A 16,183-nucleotide genomic window follows, 5' to 3' on the forward strand; every position below is an offset into this window, starting at 1 on the left:
AATAGGAATAAGAAAATAGCTTTACCATTTCTGCTTAGGTAAGAATCAAATACAATAGAAGGGATAAACCTTGAAGTAGACAAAAACATACTTCCAGAATCAGCTTCCTCTTAGAGATGCAAAAGATGGTGTGTAAAGGGAGGCGATGTCTGCCCCTATGCCTGCCCCTGTGAGTGGTGTGGAGATTGAATTAGAGCCTTTCAGCCCTGCTCTCTCTTCCCAGTCTACCCTCCTTGCCCAACCACCTCTCCTAATTCAACCTTGGCCCCGTCAGCCCTGCAGAGCCACCCTTTTCTGCCTTACCCCACTGCCTCACCTGTGCCCACGATGATCACAGGAACCCTTGACTGCCCCCGTCTCACCTGGTAGCATTAATAGGCAGAGGTGGGAGCAGGCCGTCTTTGGACACTTGGCCAGGAGCACTTTGTGCTGTTCCTTTTTGCTCAGCATGGTGCTGTTGACTGGTTCTGCCTTTGTGTATGACTCAGCCAGCACCAGCATTTTAATCCATTCCCTTGTAATGCTGGGGTGAAAAACATGGGCCCCCAATAAGGAATTCACAGCATTGGCAGTCCAGAGGAGAGATGCCTTTTTGCTAGAAATGTGGCAGTGGGAAGGAATGAAGCATTCTGGGGGTACTGGGCCTGATGGGGGCAAGGAAGGGAAATGTGCAAGGTGCGGCTGTGTGCCCCCCATTTCTGAGGTGGTCAAGGGTTCCTGGACCTTCCATACTCTAGTCTGCATGGCTCCCTTCCCTACCTTCTGCTCCCTCGTCCTCCCGCCCCAGGGCTAGCCTTCCAGCATATCTAGGACTTACTGGAACCCACCCCAAGCTGTTGGTGTGACTTCCACCTCTGGAATGGACAGTGTAATGCTGCTGGGGGTTGTCAGCTTCCCAGTGGTTAGACAGGGTGGTCATACGAACCTTTCTCTGCTGGTTCAGAAGCTCCTATGGGTCTTCCAGAGTAAGCTCATTATACATTTACATGGTGCAGGCCTGTCATGCACCCTTCATTCTCATACTTGGATATTGAAACTACTCAGCGGGGGAAGGGAGGGGAGGGAGCCAGGCCTAAGGTCTCCAGAGTTTCAGAGGGGGATGGGAGTGACTGGGGTCTGAGACCTTCCCAGGGCATCAGTTCAGGAAGGAGGAGCAGGCATCACTCTCAACAGTTATCCACTGTCATGTTGGCTGTTGTCCATCACTTTCTCCTAATTACAGAGGAAAGGAGTTGAGTGCCGGCGGTTAGAATTTTGGATAAATCGGAGGCTGCTTTGTCTTAGAAGCACATAGACGTAAATCAACGTTAGAGTCAGAGTTGCCTATCTTGTCCTTGCCCATTCTGAGACTGTTCTAACCAGTGATGCTGTCTTCTTTTTTTGGCAGTAATCCAGTCCCTCATAGCACTGGTGAACGACCCCCAGCCCGAGCACCCCCTTCGGGCTGACCTAGCTGAAGAATACTCTAAGGACCGTAAAAAATTCTGTAAGAATGCTGAAGAGTTTACAAAGAAATATGGGGAAAAGCGACCTGTGGACTAAAATCTGCCGTGATTGATTCCAGCAAGTGTGAGCAGAGCCCCCAAGCAGTGCACTCAGACATCCCGCAAAGCAGGACTCTGTGGAAAATTGACACGTGCCACCGCCTGGTGTTTGCTTGTGGCAGTTACTAACTTTCTACAGTTTTCTTAATCAAAAGTGGTCTAGGTAACCTGTAAAGAAAGGATTAAAAATTTAAGATGTTCTAGTTCTGCTTTCTTTGTTTTAAAAATCACTGCTTCAGTCTACTTTAAAAGAATGGTGTTTTTTTCCTTGTCCAAATTTATCCAAAATTTCAATTTACATTTAGACCTTAAGGTTTAAAAAAAAAAAGGTTGTGGTTCCCTTTCTTCCCCTGCCCTTGCCAACTCCTACTTTCTTGCATTCAGTTTATTTTTCACTCATTCACTTCTCCAGACCCAGGCCCTGCCTGCTCCACAAAGGAGAAGAGACAGCTCTGTCTTGTCTGGTGGCTTCTCTTCTCCCGTGTTGCACTGCCCAGTGTGGGAGTTGGTTCTCCTGGCTACAATTTATAGCATCCTTTTAAAAATTTAAAAACAAAGCACCACCACTACCACCACTCCCTAAAAAAAAAGCTGTGAAACGGGAGGCCCAACTCTTATGTAAAAATCTGGCCAGTGTTACCACAATAACGATTAAATGGCAGCCCTGATGTCTGTGTGTGTGATTGAACTCCAGCCTGGCCTGGCCTGCTTGGGGAAACCCTGCAATATCAGGTCTGTGGCCTGCCAGCCAGAGGACAATGTGCACTTGTGTGAGGAATTTCTCACCAGAGAGGCTCCTGAGGTCAAAGGTTGATGCTCCTCCCTGCAGCCATTTTAGAAGATGTGCTGGTAATTGCAGACAACGCTAAAGCCAGAATATCCATTTGAAATTCCACGTTCACCTGTCACCAAGCTCCATCCGAATGTGCCACGGAGCTCGCTCTCCAATTCCTCAGTGCAGCAGCCCCACCGCGGCCCTCCCTCAGCACGGTTTGACCTTTTGCGGGGTTGGAATTGGCGGGACTCGGCTATAGCCAGCACCAGTCTGGGGTTACTGGTGCCCTGCTGGCCCCTTCCTTCGGAGCAGCTGGCCAGGCCAGCCCAGGAACAAGACGGCCTTCCCTCTCCCTCTGGACTCACAGCCTTTGCAGAGTCAAGCTCCACTTGAAGCTCTCTCAGTAATATCCTTTACATGTGTTTTATGTACAAAAACAAAAACATTTGTTTTGACTGCCTTTTTTTGTAGAAATAAAAATTGACCTTAGAATTTATCATCAGATGAACTTGTAAGGATTTGAATGTTAATGTCTTTTTCAAAGCAAGTGGGACTTTCCCTGAAATAGTAGAGAATACATGTCACTGACACCCAGAGGAAAGCTGATGATCCAAATGCCATGCGTCACCAACTCTGCTTCTGCCACTGGTGGCTTCCCTTCTTGGCTCTCAGGGGGAGTAGATCCTGTGGAGAAATGACTTCAAGAAACTTTGCTTTGTTTTCATTTTAGTTCTAAAACTTGAGCTCTTTCCAGAGCTTATGACCTGTAAGACAGCTTGGTTTTACCTATGCAGAAGTGAGAGTGATGGGTAAGTCGGGCAGCATAACGTTTAGTTGTCTAGGTGTGTGGCCCCTGTGGTGTGTCAATGAACTTGGCTTCTTTAGTCCTAGGTACTCAGGGGGCATGTTCTGGAGACTTCGGTGTGCCCATTATGGCAAGAGCACTGGGCCAGCATTTCCGCATCTGTCTCTTAATTAGCAGAATGGTGATGGTGGACTTTATTTCACTCATACACAGATTTGTAATAAAATGCCAAATTCTGTTAGAAGCTATCCAAATAAGCTACCATCTGTTATCTTTGCTTCTCTGAATCCAGAATTATTGCCATTCTTGGAAACTTTCCCATTGCTTCGTGTTTCTACAAGTGTAGCTCTGCCTGCCTGTCACTCCTCACTGCTCACCAAAGGAGGATATCTTTGTCAAAGCCGGCAGCCCCCCAGGGGACTCTCAGCCCTGGCATTACACCCCATGATTTGCTCCATTCAGGAAGGCCTGGCCTCAGGAAGGCTATGGGTGGTCCCTCCTTCAGGCCTGGGCAACTGGATAAGCTGGGCTGCCACCAACGAGTTCAAGGTGGTCACCTAGCCCTCCGAGCAGGCTTTGAGCACGCTGGCAGGCAGCCCTGGCAGTTCCACAACCAAACAGCTGGGTCCTCTGGGGAAGAGGAGAGCTGTTGGGCTGCCACCACTGACCCGAGCCCACTCAGGAATTCACAGCCGCCTGATCCAAAGTGTCCCAGGTCCTCCCCCTCCTCCCTGCCCTTGCCCCACATGGCAGAGAATAGGCTTTCTAAGATGCTGTGATCCCGTTCTGCTGCCCTTAATAAAAATGCTCTCCGACACTGTCGTGGTTGTGTGGGTTTCTTCCTTACTGGTGGAGGACAGTGCCAGGGGCCTGTGCTCTCAGAGACGGGGGTAGCAGGTCATCGGGCTTCTGGTCTCCTGCAGCTTCTGCCTGCTCCTCTCTCCCCATGCCCAGCCTCCAAAAGAGGCACACAGAGATGTTCCGGCCTTCCCCGAGGGAAGCAGAAAAGGCCGGAGAGTCCAGACTATTGAGATCTGCAGTGGGACCCTTTGAGTATCTGAGGGATCACCCTACTAGAGGGACAGCACCTCCGCGTGTATTCATCACTTTGGTCCTGCCAGCTCCAAGAGTGATATCCACATTTAGCAGAGGAGCAAGTTGGCCATCCTGATCAAAGTCATGGAACTAATGAGGGTGTGCCTGAGGGTGGGGCTATGCCATTTTCTCAAAGGATTCCAGTCAGAAACGCCTGAGTCCCCAGAACAGCAGACTGCTAAGGTGCTGACTCAGCCCAAGGCCCAACTGGGGCCCTGACACTATTTTCAGTCAGTCAAATTCCTTGCCTGTAATTTGACACCAGCTGAGACCAGGCCTGTCCTGTCAGCCAGGTGGGCAGGTTTCTGGGAGAGACTATCTGAGGTGTCATTTTACCAGGAAGCAAGGAGCAAGCCTTTCCTTTGATTATCTGGTCTGGGTACTCTGCCACATCCCAACACTTTATCCTCTGTAGCTCAGGACAACCCATGGGTACCATTATCCCTATTTTCACAGAAGAGGAAACGGGTTCGGTGACAGCCAAGGACACCTGGCCTGTGTTCTTACAGTCTGGCTCTTGTTGCATGCCAGTATCTGACCCAATGGAAGGCAAAGCCAGAGATGATCTGAGTTCTTCCTGCCCCTTCTGCACTGGCTTCTCTTTGCTTCCCTCATGAAATGGGGGGGTGTGGTACCAACCTGTGGAGCAGAGCTGAAGTTGGGACTTTAACATAGTGCATGCCCTGAGCAGTACTTGATTAATAGCCAATTCTGGATGATTGGAAGTGTTTTTGCTTGCAAACTGGACTCCTGAGGGCACCATGTGGGCCTCGGGATCAGAGCAAAATGACCAGCCAACACTGCAGAGGCATAACCAAAGCCCAAGGAAGGAAGTTATTTCCTCTGGACAATATTCCCTGACCTCTCCAGGCTGGGTTAGGAACTCCTCTGACCCCATTTTGCTGTGTGTTCCTTTCGCTACCCCACTGCATCCTGGATCACACCAACTGTTCCTGTGTAGCCAACTGAGCACCCAGCCCTGGCCTGGCACAGAGCAGACCCTCAGTATGTGACGGACAAATGAGTGGATAATAGTAAACCCTTTGCCTAAGCCACCCAGCCAACAGCAGGTTTGGCATAATAATACCCCCGTCTCCTTGGTGGGTGGGGCACCAGTGACCAGCCCCTCAATGGGCCCTGCGCCACCTACGGCCCTCTTCTCTTACCACCTTCTCTCCATTTGTGAGATGGAACTCGGTCTCCTGTGTATCCTCTCGGGTTGGCCATGCTCCCTCTCTTCTCTCCACTGTTAAACACTCATCCCCAGGGCTGATCTGGGCCTTCATCTCTGGTCATCCCTCTCTCCTTCCCTGGGTGACAGTAGCCACTCCTACAGCTTCATCTAACATCTGTGCAGGGCCCCAAGTCTCTCCTACACCTCTATCCTGAGAATCAGAACTACACAGCCAGCTGCCTCCTCCTCCTCCTCCTCAGTACAGCAGAACCCCCCGCAAAGGAGGTGGCCCTGTACCAACAGGCTGCCTTCAGGCCACCCCTGCCAGCTCAATCCAGAAGCTTGCAGGAGTGTGGCCAGACCCCAGTGGGCTGAGGAAAGAAGGTGAGGGTGAGGCAGCAGAAGATATCAAACTCAGTAATTCCAGTTCACAGACATGGATGGAAGGAGGAAAGGGCCAGTGCCTGGAAGAGTCAAGGTCAAGAAAAGGTTAGGATGGAAAATGGAGGAAGAAAAGAGGAAACTGAATCCACAGTCAAGGATAGGATGGGGGGCAGGAGGGCAGGAACATGATCCCCCCTCACTGCTTCAGAAAGCTGCATATTCTTCAAGGCTGCCTAGGCCAGGACAGAGCTCTGTTGGCACCTGATTCCATGCCTGGCACAGTGCATAGAAAATACATAAACAGGTAGCTTCGAATCCCTGCTCTGCCACGCCCACCTCTAGGTCTGCAAAAGGAGGACATTGGTGCCTGCACATAGGCACTAACATGAGACAAGAAGGACCATTTGGTGTTCCATCTGCCTTTCCATCCTCTGGAGGCAGGGCAGGACTCCCTGTGCTCCAGAGAACTCCTTGCCCTCTTCCCCACCTGTTCCCTGAATCTCCAGGTCCAAGCCACATGGGCTTCAGTCACAGGGCATCTACACATCACCAGTCCAGTTTGGAATCCAGGATCTCATTTCCACAGAAGACTTCCCTCCTGGAAAAATTTCAATGAACTCCTCTGAGCTTGCAGGACTTCCTCAGATCTGTCCCCTAGGATGGCAAAAGGCTGCTTACTTAGAACAGGTGACTTCTTTTTAAATAAAAATTGAGATGATAATATACCTCACAAAAAGTAGACTGGTGAGATATCCCCCCTCCTACCCCAAATAATAAAATCTAAACATGAATGAAAGTAGACTTTGGAAGTTTTCTGAAATAGCGACCTGGTTTGGGCCCCGAGGGAGTTGCTTTTGTCCATTCGTGTGTCTCCGAAGGTTTTCTGGGCACAGTTTTAAATCATCCAAGTTTACAAGAAACACGTTATTTTATTAATACAATAATTTCTCCCCACTACACCTAAACAAGATGCTTACATGGAAACATAAAGGGCACCAAATGTTTGGCAGGCCCCAGGCCCAGATGTCACAGCTTGACCCGCCTGCAGCCAAGAGGGCTTGCTGAAGCTCTGGCCACCACTATTGCGTCATGAGGATATGGGCATAGAGGTAACATCGTTCTGCCCAGGGAAGTCACAGAACCCATTCAAGGACCTGGTCCGGGGCTGTGCCAAAGCTCCATCCTTGCCCCTTCCTGAGCACCAAGACATTAGTTCTTGGTTGTCAGGGTCACAGTTGGGAGGGCTCCAGGAAGGTTTCCAGAGTGGCTTCACCAGGGACCCCCTCCCCTGGTCTCTTGGAGTCTAGATCATGGAGGGCGCAGAGCTGCACGCCATCCTGGGCAAGCCGGGCCCGCAGTGTGGGTTCTGTGAGGACATGCAGCTCATGCAGCCGCTCCCAAGAGCAGGAAAAGGCATCAGGGCCCTCACCGCAGCCCCCAGCCGGAGGCACACTGGGGTAGCCTGGGTGGGCCATCAGCTCCGCTGTCAAGGAGTGGCCTGTGGGTGTACCTTCCAGGGCCCGGGCCAGAGCCCCCGACACACGGTGAACCGACATGTGCCGGCCACAGGTGCTCAGGCCCACGAAGGCATCGGTCCACCTGTGGATACCTGGGTATCAGAGGAAGGGACTGGCAGGCAGGACAGTGTCAGGAAGGGCTAGGAAGCGGGCGGGAAGGATCTGGGGTGGAGGCACCGCTGGGCGAAACCCGACTCCCTTTGAGCTGGCCAGGTGAATGTCCATCTAGACCCACTGGGACCTAGGCCGGGCAGGTGGCAGGGCACGCGAGTAGGGTGGGAGAAGGCTCACCTTAGGCCGCGGCGGGAGAAAGGACCTACAGCGGCACTGGCGTCGTGCGCCACAGCGCAGGCGAAGGCCCGCGCAGGAGCCTCGAGCCATGTGCAGCCGCCTATTCCTCGCTCCAGAGGTAGCCTTGTGAAGCGCACCCCGTGGGCCTGCAGCGCCTCAGCGAACACCTGGCACACGCCTGAGAATGGGGTGAAGTCAGGAAGGGGCATGTCTCCCCAACCGCGACCCTCTCCCTGCCTGGTACCACCAACCCACGCACCTGGGAGCACGTGCACGTGCTGGTGCCCGTCCACATGAGTGGGATTCCTGCCCAGTAATTCCTGGAAGCGGCTCAACTGGGCCTCCAGTTCTTCCCTCACCTGGAAGGAGAGGACGATAGGCACCTTGAACGTCCGGGCTCAGTGACCGAGGAGGACCCCTCCCTGCACCTCCAACTGACTGCTTCAGTGTTGGAACCAGGGAGGCATCTAGCTTCCGCTCCTGCCCCTGATGGCGTCACCGTATCTCGGGACGGAGCCTTGGGGGTGGGGGGAATCATCCTTTTGCAGCCGCATTTCCGCACCTGGGACAAGGCCACGTCTCCGGCCGCCACCGCCTCCCGGAATCCCATCTTGCCCAGGAAGAAGCCTTCGGGGCTGAGCAGCGATGAGGTGCCGCGGCGGGCCGGGCCCACGGGGCGGCCCTCGGACAAGTTGGCGTGGAGGCCCGTGGGAATTTGGTGCCTGCGGGCCGAACGCAAGCGGGAGCACTGGCGGCCGCAGGGCGGTGGCGCCCCAAGTCCGCCCTGACCCTGTAGGGGGCCGCCGCTCACCTGCGGGCCAGCTCCGCCGCGCTCTCCGCCGCCGCGCCATTGACCAGCAGGGACGCGCTGGTCACAGCCCCCGCCAGGAAGGCCTCTACGATGCCCTCATCCCGCCGCGGGCAGTAACCAAAGTCATCTGCAGTGATCACCAACCGCACGCGCGGCCTGGCCATCTCTGCCTACGCCCGCGGCTGGGGACCTGAGGGGAGTGGACTGGACAGTCCAGGCCCGCCCCTAAACACTGCCCAAGACCCCGCCCCGACGCACACACCACGACACACCAGCACCTCGCCTTTGTTCTCGCCACCTAGCGGTCCCGCCTTGGCCCTGCAACGACCTCCCACCACCACCTCCACACAGTGTGCACCGCCATAACCTGACCATGGTTCCACTTATTAATGCGAAACTTTCGGTGACTGCAAAAATGATATTTAATATGAAAAATACAGAGAAAAAGTCCTGAATAAAAAAATCTCTTACGCTTTCCAGAGATCACCACTGTTAACTTCTTGGGTAGTGTCCTTCCAATATTTTTGCTAAGCAAATAGACACAATTCTTCTTCACCCCCACCCCCAAGTTTTTTGTTTTGAGAAATAATGATCAAATTAGTTATCTCATTCTTTTAATTTTTTTGATAGTGACTATGAACTTTTTCATGTTTTTATTCTTTGTATTTCTTTTTTACGAAATTGCCCATTTGTCTTTTCCTGATTTTTCTAAAATAAGGCCTTTTTTGTGATTTGTAAAAGCTCTAAACAATAAGAAAATGAAAGAAAACATGTAATGCCAGTGGTTTCGTTTGAGAAAGCATTAGCCCCTGCTTCCCTCTCTTGAGCTCTGTGCAAGAGGTTACATTCATAATCTTATTTTTTTCTCTGTGGTCCAGAGAAGCTTTCCCTACCCATGACTATACTCAGTCACATGGTTAATAGCTACGGTTTCCATTCTAAAGTAGCTGTCTTGATTTTCCCAATGGAAGTGCAGTATTGTGTCCAGCCTATGACATTGGTAACATTGTTCCTGTTTACCAAGCTGTTTGAAGAAACTGCGGCTCAGAGAAAGGAAGTGTCTTTGCCCATAGTGCCCCTGTTAGAAGTAGTAGAGCTCAGACTGGCCTCCGAAACCCTGGGCCTGCATCTGGGTCTGCTCCAGTCCTCAAGGCCCTGGTTGTCCCCTCGGTCAGAGGCAGAGAGGATAGAGCCAAGCTTGAGAATAACAAATTATATCCACTACCATGGGCAGTGTAAGAATTGGAGGCCTCAAAGAGCCCTTCACCAAGCTCTTGGCATAAGTACTGTTATATTCAAACTTTATTGTTAAATTGTCAGACCTCAACCAACTGTCATTCTCTACTGGGAAGCTGAACCTGGAAAGGCCAGAGGCTCTGAGTGTCTGAAGATTGGAAAGAGGAAGTTGACATTTATTGAGCACCTATTTTAATATTACTGGTGAACGAGTAACAAAACGGTGTGGCAGAATCTGGAATGGGGTTTGCGATCATTCTTGGGGGTGGCAAGCCTTTGGGGAAGCCTTCTCCAATGAGGCGACACCTGGGATGGGGAGTGCATGAGAAGTTTACCAGACAAATGGGGGAGGAAGGAGAGGAGGCAACATATAAAGGGTTTTATGGGGTGCCGGATGTGTTGTATGAAGATTTAATCTTCATACTCCCACGTGGAAGGATATTCAACTTCATTTACAGAGGGGGATCAGAGGATCAGAGAGGTTGAGTTACACAGGCAGGAAACAGCAGAGTTAGGAACTGAAACTAGACCTGTGACTTAGAGCCAGGACCTTTTTCACTGCGCTCAGGAAGGCTACAGTGGGGAGAGGGCTCAAGACAGACCCTGAAGTTGTTCACGGTAGGCGAGGGGATAGTGGAGAGAAGACAGAGAGCAGGGGGACCAGGACAATGCCATGACCAGAGAGGAGCCAAGGAAGATGCTTATGTCGCTAGAATAGGCTGTGGCTTTGACCCTCAGCCTCCCATTAGGGTAGATGTGGAGCAAGGATCAGAGCCTCAGCCTCAGAGCTCAGCCAGGAGTTCCCACCGAGAACATGGGACAGAGCCCGAAAAAATGAGGGGAGGGGCCAATGTGGGCTCCGCCCCCAACAATTGTGTCGGGGGAGCTAGAGGATGAGGGGCCCGTTGCTAGCCAATCAGGACGCGGCATGCAAATAAGCAAGTGGGGATCTGCCTTGCGGCGACCCCAAAGCCCAGTGTTGCCGCCCTTCAGCAAGTTCGCCTCGCTCTGGCTGACACCTAGCGAAGCTTGGACTCTGGTGAGAGGCTGGGCTCTGGGCCAGGGACGGACGCCAGGGTGCCCCATGTCTGGGAGGGGAGAGGGTCAGAAATGGTCAGAGACAGGACCTCGCCCCCGACGACTCTGGACACAGATGGTGCGCAGACGCCCAGGGGACTCCGAGCAGAGAAAAGGCCAGACACGTGAGAGACGTAGGTTGTGGGGAACGAAGGACCTGTGGCCCCCTGGACCACTGATGCAGTATCCAACAGATGGACAGAGGGAGACTCAAACTCATGGAGGCCTGAGGGGACCCTCATACCATCCCCCTGCCAGTAGCAGAGAGGAACTCATGGCTGCACTGCAGAACTGAAGAGAGAGAAGTTGGGCAGCAGGCCGGGTTACTGGCATAATGACCAGCTGCCGCCACCACTCGGGATACTTGGCAGACGATGAGGCCGGCCATACCACGTACTTGGCCCGGGTAAGTATACCCAGCAAAGCCTAACTCCGAGACCCCCACTGTGTTCCTCACCAGTTCCAGCGCCCCTAATCACTGCCCCCCTTTCTCATTTCCTTTTGACTTCCTGCCTGGGCCTCCTAGTGATGTCCTTATCTCTTTGATCACTCCTCTGACCCCCTGCTGGGTCCTAGTCCTCATCAATTTCATTCCCTGTGTCCCCTTGACCTCCAGTGGCCTGGGAGGGCTTGGTGAACTGCCTCCCCAAGTGAGAGCATAGGGTCTGGTCTGCTCAGGGCCTAGGGGTCCAGTTGCAGAAGCAGCCATGGGGTGTGCAGGGCTCAGGACCATAGGTGTTCTATGCAGCCCAGAAGTGGAACAGGGCTGGCCTACTCTAGAGATGAGGAGCCCAAGTGGGACTTAGAGGGGTTTCGTGATTACCCACTCACACCCTGTGAGAGGACAGAAGCGGGCTTTCAGACTCCCTGGTCAGGGCTTGTGTATGTGAAGTGTATGTGAAATGTATGTGTCAGGGAAGTTTCAGGGCAACCCTAAATAGATCTCCACTTTGCAGAAAAGAAAACTGGACCTTGAAAGGGGCCATTGTGCCCACAGTCACACAGCCTGAAAGTGGGAGAGCTAGGGTCCAGACCCAAGGCTGCCTGACTCCAAAACAGAGTTTCTTCCACTGCTCACTCCCTACCCAGTTCCTGGTACCCTGGGAAGACCCTGGGGAATCCCGCCTCCTGTGGGGCATTTCAGCCCACTGTGACATGCCTGTCTACTCAGGTTCAGCCGCATAAGAAGCCAGCATTCCCGGAAATGGGGCAAGCCTCTAAGCTGGGCCACGTGCCACATCCACCGTCGATGTACGGCCCCTCGGGCAGCTCAGGGCTCCACAGCCACCGCCGAAACTCAAAGGGTCCTCGGCCCTTTGGTAGCTTCCTGGATTTCCTTGTTGAGGGCCAGGTGCTGGACAGCCTGCAGACCGTGGTGGAGAAGGCAACTGAGCGCATGGCCACCATGAAGACAGAGGCAGGGGTGCCACTGGTGGAGGTGCAGGACCCAGTGGAGGTGCCAAGGGGTGGGCGACGGGTGCGTGCCCGGCCCAGCCTCAGTACCATGCACCGTCACCGTGTCCGGCCCAGCCTCTGCATTGGGAACCCCAACAACTACCCATCCTGCTCCAGCTCCATGTCTGACTCCCATAGCAACTTCACAGCTGGCTGGCCGGGCTCCCACAGCCGAGACAGTGACATGGGCTACCACGGTTTGGGCCCGCTGCCACCTAGGAGGGACAAACTCCTGCAGGAAAAGAGCCTCAAGCGGCTGTTACGGCTGGAAAACAGAGGGGTGAGATTTGGGGCCATGGAGTGGGCAGGATGGAGCCCAGGGCCAGGGCCAAGCCTGGCTTGGCTCCTCCTGGACAACTCTGAGAGTTCCTTTCTCTCTGCAGAAAAGCCTGGGGCAGTCCTCCCAGAGGGACTCCCTGCCGTGGGACTCTATGGGCAGCCAGTCCAGCAGCCAGTGGACCCCAAAGCAGCCCCTGTCCTGGTTCTCAGGCCTGCTGGGTTCGAGCTCAGGCACGCCTGAAGTTTCAGATCTGGGGCCTACAGAGCGGGAGCTGATTTTCCTCAAGCGAGAGTTCAACAAGGAGATCAAGTCCTTGCTGAGCCAGCCAACATCCTTTGACCTGCCTGGCTACTGTTCACTCCGCGAGCCCCATCGGACCCTGGACTTCCTGGCTGAGCACCGCCTTTTCCCTGCCCTGCAGAATGTGGTCAACCAGGCTGCGGACAAGCTCAGTGGTGCCCGCCGCCAAAACGGCTGCCCTCTCTTTCCATCAGAATGGGAGCCCACCACAGAGCCTAACTTGGAAGTCATGCCAGGCTCTGAGGGGGCCTCACTCACCGAAGGGGAGGAGCCCTATAGTTATTCCCTTCCTACCACGACCTCCAGCCTCAAAATGGTTCACAGAAAGAGCATCAAGTCCAAAGGAGGGGGCAAACCCAAGGAAGGTGGTTCCCCCATGTCTAGTACCCAAGGAGCCACCAGATTCCGGCTCCAGGTGACACCTACAGAAGAGTCCAAGGTTCCTTTATCCCCTCCTAGGCAGGAGGTACCTGACCAGGACCCTAAAGTACAGAGATCACCCATGCCTGTTTCTGGGCCCCTGAGCTCCAGTCAGAGGGCCCAGCCCTGGCAGAACCTACACATCACCTTGCCTACCCCTAAGATTGAGGTGGAAGTGCCCTCTAGCCAGAACCACCTCACCGAGGTCACAGCTCCACTTGTCCCCCCCCACTCTCTCTCCTCCTACCACCTCCCTCTGTTCTCATCACTCACCTCCTTGATAAGAAAATTCTCCCTATCTTTCTCTTCATTGTATCCAAAGAAAATCTCAAGAGTGGAGCCGGGGAACTTAAGGACGGGTTTGCAGGGGAAGGGGCCTTTCAGCCACCATTCCTAATGGCCACTGTCTCTGGCAGATGCCCATGGTTCAGGTCTCTTGCCCTGTACTGTGGAAACCACCAGAGCAAGGGACAAGCTGATGGGGGACCAAGAACCCTGGCCTAGCTATTGCCAGGTGTTGTCAAAGATGAATAAAGGCTATTTTTAATTCTGGGTATTTTTTTAACATTTGCACGTGAATCTTGGAGACTCTCCCATGTGGGGAGGGTCCTGTCCCTTGTGGACAGTAGCCTGATCCCAGAGTGGGGTCTTGAATCCTAGGTCTAGCACACTCTGATTCCCGCTGCCTAGGACAGGGCTCCAGTGTGTCTGCCCTGATGACAGGAAGTCGCCCAGGAAGAGTATGGAGATGTAGGTGGCTTCACCCTGGGAGGTCTCCAGCACAGCCTCCAACCCTCCTCTCACCCATTAAGTCCCAGACATGCTTCCCAACTCTGAACCCTGGCCTGGGTGAGAACCTGCTAGAGTCCAGGTTGTCCAGACTTCAGTCTGGCTGACACTGTGACTGTGGTCGGAGGCCTTGCCCTAGGCCGACTGGTGTGGCCAATGTGATGACGGTGTGGTAAGTGTGAAGATTGGCAAACATGCCGGACCTGTGCTCAGCTGTTAAAGGGAACAGCAGAGCAGATGTGTCGAGGCCGTACCTTTAGTGTGCCAGGTGTGGTGTCCATATGGGTGACAAGTGGGGAGCTGTGGATGTGAGGGACATCCCAGGGTAGGAGGAGTGACATGATGTGTCTCCCTTCCCTCCCTGGCTGCTGCACAGAGCCCCAGTTACAAGTTCATGAAGAAGAAGACCTTGCCCTCCATCTCGTCCGCCATGCCCCATCTCTCCAACCCTTGGTACGAGGAGCTTGTCAACTACTTGATGGAGCAGGCTGTCTCCTTGCTCATCTGCAAGTACAAGTTTGAGAGGAACCTCACCAAGCAGCTGGGCTTTATCTCTTTCCCTATCACCGAGGCGCTCATGGACCTCCTCCTGGGCTTCAAGAAGGTGAAGGGCTCCCACATCCGCCTGTCTTCGAAGGTTAACTGGAGCTGCCTCCTGAAGAAGCTGGAGGAGGCCCAGCAGGCCCAGCAGGTATCCCAGCCAGTGTCTCGGCCCACGTCCCTACGGGCCTCCCAGCGCGACACTTCCCAACGTAGCACTGCCCAGCGCTCTGCTGCCCACCGAGGCACTGCCCACCCCAGCACCTCCCTGCACAGCCCGGAAGCCCCCTCCACATTGCCCAAGCCGGCCACGGTCGTGGATCAGGAGACGGCTGCAGAGCCCTCCCTCCACACTGAGTCACTGGGCTCCCAGCTGCCCACCCCTCAGGAGAAGAGTACAGCTGAGGAGCAGGAGCCCACAAGCCTGTTGGAGCCCAAGCTCATTACTAGCGTGGGCTCCAACCAGCATGAGCAAGCAGTAGATGTGGAGGAGGGCCAGAGCAATGAGGAGGAGGAAGAGGAGGAGGTGGAGGAGGAGGATGAGGAGGAGGACGAGGAGGAGGACGAGGAGGAGGACGAGGAGGAGGATGAGGAGGAGGACGAGGAGGAGGACGAGGAGGAGGACGAGAATGACGAGGGTGAGGACAAGAACTACGACTTCTTTGGAGACGAGAGAGACCCAGAGGCCCCCTGAGCCTCAAGGGGTGGCTGAGGTCAGTCACTCCTCAGACAGCCCTGGAGACCCTCAGTGAGGCCTCCTAAGCCCCTGAATTTCCTGCTCCTCCTCCTGCTCCATGATAATGCTGCCCCCGCCCCCGCCCAGCTGGCCCCTGCCAACGCGAGAAATAAAGATTGTGTTGATAGAGCAGTTTTCTTGTCTAGAGATTTCAGTCTCCCTTCCACGCACCTGCACATGTGCCCTTGAGTAGTAGCACCTTTCATGACAGCTGCTAGTGCTGAGCCCCATGATCTTACGTGCTCTGTTGAACACAAGTCCCTGGCTTGTGGCTTTTTTTCACTCTGGTCTGCACCTTCCTGGCTTTTCAAGCCTCTCAGGGCTCACAGTCCCCTTTCATCATGGCCCCTGTGCATCATGACTCCTGTTTCCTGGGGGCTCCTCCTCTGCCATGGTGGCTTCCTCCTCTCTCTGATATGCTACACCCTCATGTTCTGACTGAGATACCACCCTCTCCTACTGCTCCCATGGCCACCTGTCTTCAAAATTTGTATTTTCCACCTCCAACTCCTGAATCTGGAGGTTTCATGCCAGGTCATATGGGGGCTGCTGGTCAGTCAAGCTATGGATTGGCTGCCCCAGGCTGGCCACATGACTACCCCTTCTTCGGCGGCCCTGGGCTCTCTCTAGAAAGATCTGTAGGCATGGCGGGTTTCATCTCCAATATTCTCCTAGGGCTTCTCGCCTTCCTGTGCCACAAGCTCAGCACTGTCGTTCCCTCTGCCTTCCTAGGACAGCCTGTTTGCTCCCCTGTTCGGGCTTCTTCACCCAGGGACCAAGTCAACCTCTCGCCCACCCCCACCCCTTCCCCACAGCTGAGAGAACACATTTAGGTGCTCCACACTGCCTCACTGTGCAGGCTGCCATTGCGGGGAGCCTGGCAGGTCTCTCATGCCTCCCCTTGAGCCCACCCAGGGGCAGAGAGGCCAGGCCTGCTCCACCGAGCCTGACTAT

General features: G+C 54.0%; 3 protein-coding genes across 6 annotated transcripts in view; 2 read left to right on the forward strand and 1 right to left on the reverse strand.

Moving 5' to 3' along the window:
• Nucleotides 1-2,823, forward strand: part of UBE2L3 (ubiquitin conjugating enzyme E2 L3) — a 48,420-nt gene extending 45,597 nt beyond the window's left edge. For all 3 annotated transcript variants that reach the window (XM_011355942.2, XM_023528295.1, XM_011355943.2), the window contains one exon: nt 1,388-2,823. In XM_011355942.2, coding sequence (XP_011354244.1) covers nt 1,388-1,542 — 155 coding nt within the window. In that variant the 3' untranslated portion in view covers nt 1,543-2,823. The remainder of the gene's footprint in view (nt 1-1,387) is intronic.
• A 3,863-nt stretch (nt 2,824-6,686) lies between these two features.
• Nucleotides 6,687-8,629, reverse strand: YDJC (YdjC chitooligosaccharide deacetylase homolog). 2 transcript variants are annotated; one of them, XM_023528294.1, is made up of 5 exons: nt 8,397-8,629; nt 8,148-8,307; nt 7,845-7,944; nt 7,586-7,763; nt 6,687-7,386 (listed from the first exon to the last, which is right to left on the reverse strand). In XM_023528294.1, exons 1-5 carry the CDS (start codon nt 8,558-8,560, stop codon nt 7,203-7,205), a joined length of 786 nt encoding a protein of 261 aa, XP_023384062.1. In that variant the 5' UTR covers nt 8,561-8,629; the 3' UTR covers nt 6,687-7,202. The 2 variants fall into 2 exon arrangements, with proteins under 2 accessions (XP_023384062.1, XP_011354247.1); XM_011355945.2 differs by having other exon boundaries at nt 6,687-7,376; nt 8,397-8,626.
• Nucleotides 8,630-10,625: 1,996 nt separating this feature from the next.
• On the forward strand, nt 10,626-15,076 carry CCDC116 (coiled-coil domain containing 116; the record flags this gene model as incomplete). Its single annotated transcript, XM_011355948.1, has 4 exons — nt 10,626-11,115; nt 11,881-12,444; nt 12,548-13,159; nt 14,330-15,076. Coding segments are annotated over exons 1-4 (1,995 nt in total), but the record flags the coding sequence as incomplete, so codon positions are not given.
• Nucleotides 15,077-16,183: the final 1,107 nt, after the last annotated feature.

Source organism: Pteropus vampyrus, unplaced genomic scaffold, assembly GCF_000151845.1.
Source record: "Pteropus vampyrus isolate Shadow unplaced genomic scaffold, Pvam_2.0 Scaffold23, whole genome shotgun sequence".
NCBI classification, from domain to species: Eukaryota; Metazoa; Chordata; class Mammalia; order Chiroptera; family Pteropodidae; genus Pteropus; species Pteropus vampyrus.

Bases quoted from the DNA above. Each gene is read 5' to 3' on its own strand.
- YDJC (XM_011355945.2), bottom strand. From the start codon at position 8,560: ATGGCCAGGCCGCGCGTGCGGTTGGTGATCACTGCAGATGACTTTGGT. The intron at 7,945-8,147 runs GTGCGGAAATGC...CTCTCCTTCCAG, and splicing joins GAGACGTGGCCTTGTCCCAG to GTGAGGGAAGAACTGGAGGC. The intron at 7,764-7,844 runs GTGCGTGGGTTG...CCCCATTCTCAG, and splicing joins GCACGTGCACGTGCTCCCAG to GCGTGTGCCAGGTGTTCGCT.